Consider the following 4,469-nt stretch of genomic DNA (forward strand, 5'->3'; position numbering starts at 1 on the left):
CCCTGCTTTATTAACTCTTTAATAGAAATTAAACTATGTCAAGAGTAAAATTGTTTCCTACATTGAGGTTTTTATTATTTTTAATTGAATTTTATCATGGTAACACTGGTTAACATAATTATACAGGTTTCAGGTGCAGGATTCTACACTTCTCTATATACAGCATTAGATGTTTTATTTGTATGCCTTTATAGCAACCTGTTTTTATTTCCCATCAACAGATTAATAAGAAAAAGAAAAACATTTGACCAATAAAACTGTTACTAAAATGCAGATGGTTTTGTTATAATAGGTTAAGAGGTGGTCTTTTTCCAGATGAAAAAGATATATAAAATTGCTATGTTTGAAACTTTTAGTCTTTGTCTAAATATGAAGCCCAGTTAAAAAGTTCATCATGATTCAATACTGAATATTTTTTCTCCTGCCTTACAGGAATTTAGCCTCAGGAAGGACTAATACATCAGGTTCAGATACAGTGCATCTTTGTCAACATATTTTTTTTAAATGTGGCGTAAAGAGAGAGTATCAAGCAAGGAAAATTGACTTTACTAATGTAATATGAATGATCTAAGACTGTATTATTTACCAATATGATAAAATTCAGAATAGTGTCATCTACATAGATAACTGTTAGAAGTGTAAAACCACTCAGTCTAAAGAAATATTTTAGAACAAATATGTTTTTAAAAACTCTTCTAAATTGGTAAAATTTTGCATTCATTAACTTTTCACTTTAATGTGTATTTTAAGAACCAAATTTGTTCTCCTATGTCTCACACCATATAGTTTATCTACTATGTTGCTTCATCAGATAAGTACAGTAGAGGACATAACAGAAAGGATGAGCTAGATGGTGGTCAGAGTATTAAGCTCCAGTTAAAAACAACCAGGATGCCATATTTGTAGAAAGTCTGGACATTTGGCAGAATCCGTCTGTGTTTGGGCTGTCTTGTTAGTTGTTCCTCAAATAGGTCCTGTGGGCCCCCCAGAGACTCCTATTTTCTATTGAAAGGAATAAAAGTTACTTGTCCAGCATTTAAGGTTTTTAACAATCTGGTTCCAGTGCAACACTCAGCTTCCAGAGCCCAAGCACTCTATGAATTCTCAGCATTCTTCATTTGCAGATAATGTTCCCTCCACATTGGCCATTCTTCTTCTAAGCCCTAAAATCTCGCTCATCCTTAAGGATGAGCTCAAATTCTCCCTGTACTGAATCTCTTCCCATCCTCATTCCAAGCAGAATTCTTTTATTATTATTATTATTATTATTATTATTATTATTATCTATTCATTTTTAGAGAGAGAGGAGAGAGAAAGAGAGAGAGAGAAGGGGGCAGGAGCAGGAAGTATCAACTCCCCATATGTGCCTTAACCAGGCAAGTCCAGGGTTTTGAACTGGTGACCTCAGCATTCCAGGTCAACGTTTTATCCACTGCTCCACCACAGGTCAGGCCAGGCCTTCAGGCAGAATTCATTGCTGCTCTCCTTATGCTTTCACCAAACTTCCAGTGCTGAATTGAAGTCATCTTATATCTATTTATGAGAGCCGATTATTAAATATTCAGAAGTTTTCAAGCTGATTTTTAAATTGCAAGGAGCTTGAAATCAGTTATGGTGGGAATATTTACACCATAGTAATCGGCATGTCAGGACTCTCCTGCCACTTCACCTCCACCCCTCCAGGACTGACTTCTCAGCATAACATGACTTTATACATAACTTTGTATGGTACATATCCTATTCCCAAGAGTTACAATTAAAAAATCAGCCCCTTCTATGAAATTGTGACCACACTGAGGACAAAGTCAGTGTTTGAATTTCTTTTCCTACTTCCCAGAATTCAGCAAAACTGGCAAATGGCAGATGATCAATAAATAGCTGTTCTAATAAAACATACGTAATAAAAATAAAAACCAGCTTGTTTTTGTAACTTATCTTTAATAAGACATTAGGCACATTGCATAACCTCTTAAAGATATTTTTCAATTCTGCAATTGGTAGGGAAATACTTATATATATAACTTAGTCATTATGATGATTAAAGAGATAATAGCTAGAAAAATGACTTTTAAATAATGAAAGTCTGTAAAAACAAAGACCAGAAGCTATTGTTAATTTTATTATAATGGAGGCATTTTCTCAAGTGCTGTCAGTGTCGCCATAGTGTAAAACTATTTTATTATTAATAAGCAATATTGAAATTAATTACCTATTTATTATACATTCATTAATAAAATAGTTATTTTTTTCCAAGAAGACACTGTCATTTAGCTCAGTGGTTTTCAACATTTTCACACTTGTGAACTGGTAAAAATAGACAAATTATTTCTGGGACCACTAAGGCAGAAATAAAAATCATTATTAGTATTTTGTGCATTATGTTTTTTTTTGTTTTGTTTTTTTTTTATTTAAAATATTTTAATTTCTAAGAAAGCTTAAACCACATTAAAAGTTAATTTTATTGCACAGTATTTGTGAATATGTACTTTCGACAAACTAAAAAGTAAACCAAACCACTTAAATCAGTTTTAATTTACTTTCTAAGCTTAAAAATGTACAAACTCTTTGTCCCCCTGGGGGATGCAAAAATCAACAGTGAAGGTGAAATATTTTAATTGATACAATGAAAGTATTTGGCTGAAAGGATTTTTAAAACTAAATTTCATCTGGTAGTTCCCTACAACTACCAGTATGTTGACCATAGATAGGAATTTAAAACAAATCTAAGCTGACTGAATCCACAAGTGAAGTATTCATTTTGTTCAGCTGTGCATAAAATACCAGCCATTGTTTTGTCCAGTGCACTTGTGCCTTCTGTTGAAAGGATGTGAGCTTTTCAAACTTAGTTTTTTCATTTGTGTCATCATTTCCAAATAAAATAAATGGCTCCAGCTACAGTCTTGGCAGTCAGTGCCCTATACAACTACGTCTTCCATGAAATCATCATACAGCCACTTACAGGTATAATCTTTGGAACATTCTATAGTTTCAAAAAGTTGTTTAAACTCTAGAGGATACATTTCTATTACTTTTGTTCTTTCCTTTTGTTTTATCTTCTTCAATATTTCCAGTGCATCAACTGGACTCAATGAATGTAATTGATTTATTAGTTTGGCATTGCGCTTCATAAAACACTGCTTTAACATGTGAAAAAACACATCATAGTTAATAGGTGTTAAATTTCGTGTAAATAAATCTCTACGAGGAGTCATTCGAATCAAACACAGGTTTTGTTGTATTTGTTGTTCTAACAATTCCTTATACTCCAGCTTTGCCAGCTGCTTACTTCGGGTGTAGACGTCAAATGATGACAAAGGCTCCTTATGCAGAAGCTCAATCTCACAGGCCACCTGCCAGAGCACACTTAATGCTTGGTACTTCCTTCGATTCTGGGGACTTGCCATTATCTTCTGGCAGTCCGTTTCATTAATAAAAAAATTCAGTTGTACCCGTCCATATCTATGTAGAGAGGTACAGGAATATACGTCATGTAAAAATTTCCAAATCACCTTTTTCTCATTTTTATTTGGGAAGATTCCAACTACTTTTAAAGGGATACCTTTTGACCAAGGAAGTGTTTTTATTTCCAAATGCCGAAAAAGCACCTTCGAATCCACAACAGGTCTTACTACTAGATAACTTCTAGGATCCAATTTAAAGAAGTCACAGTGGACCACGTCTAGTTTTCCACCCAGCTTTTTACCTAGGGACTCCAAATGTGGAATAAAAGTTTTGTCACTTTCCAGGGCAATCACTCTGACACCTCTTTTAAGTAATGCTTCAGTCAGGATTCCAGGACCTGGATTGCATTCTAGGAATAGATTGCAACCCTCTCGTTTCCCCAGGAGGAACTGCACCACGGTCTCAGCCAGTGTCGGATTGGTTATGTAACGCCTGGACGGTAAGCGGCACTTGGACACTCTCGAGGGCAATTCTCTAAAATCCTGACTGGGCACCAGCTGCGGCTGGAAGTCAGACAAACCACGGCGGTTCCTCGCCGGGACGTCCTTCCAGCTCGCCGCTCCGGAACGCAAAATGCAAAAGCGACCAGCACCAGAAAAGGCTGACAGCGTGAGCCGCAAAGGGAGTCCCGCCACTGAGACCCACATCCTTACATCCTAGGGTCTGTTCCAATGTCACCCGGAGTCCTTACAACGTCGGCGAACTTCTCACGAGGAGCCCCACGTGCAACATCTCCTCACCACCTCTGTGCATTATGTTTTAATTTTAATACTATAAAATAAAAAGTGTCTAAAATAACTAAACAAGAAAAAAATTATTTTTAATAAAATACAATTAAAATTTCTAGAGAGCAATGTTTAATTCAAGTAAAAGTAGTGAAAAGTCGGCCATTGCTTCTTTGCAGGAACACTTGCACATGATTTCTAAATGCTCTGCGAGGTGCAAAGGTTGTTCAAAGGAGCCTACAAATTTCAAAGACATCTAAGACAACCTCAATAGTATTTTCA

At 35.7% G+C, this 4,469-nt stretch overlaps 1 protein-coding gene across 1 annotated transcript; it reads right to left on the reverse strand.

Moving 5' to 3' along the window:
• Window positions 1-2,517: 2,517 nt before the first annotated feature.
• LOC136306267 (dimethyladenosine transferase 2, mitochondrial-like) lies at window positions 2,518-4,182 on the reverse strand. Its single transcript, XM_066232740.1, has one exon. The coding sequence runs from the start codon at window positions 4,107-4,109 to the stop codon at window positions 2,916-2,918; it is 1,194 nt and encodes a 397-aa protein (XP_066088837.1). The 5' UTR covers window positions 4,110-4,182; the 3' UTR covers window positions 2,518-2,915.
• Window positions 4,183-4,469: the final 287 nt, after the last annotated feature.

The sequence above is a fragment of the Saccopteryx bilineata genome, chromosome 5 (assembly GCF_036850765.1).
Source record: "Saccopteryx bilineata isolate mSacBil1 chromosome 5, mSacBil1_pri_phased_curated, whole genome shotgun sequence".
NCBI lineage: Eukaryota > Metazoa > Chordata > Mammalia > Chiroptera > Emballonuridae > Saccopteryx > Saccopteryx bilineata.

What these genes read in the sequence shown, in the direction of transcription:
- LOC136306267 (XM_066232740.1), bottom strand. Translation starts at nt 4,109, where the DNA reads ATGTGGGTCTCAGTGGCGGGACTCCCTTTGCGGCTCACGCTGTCAGCC.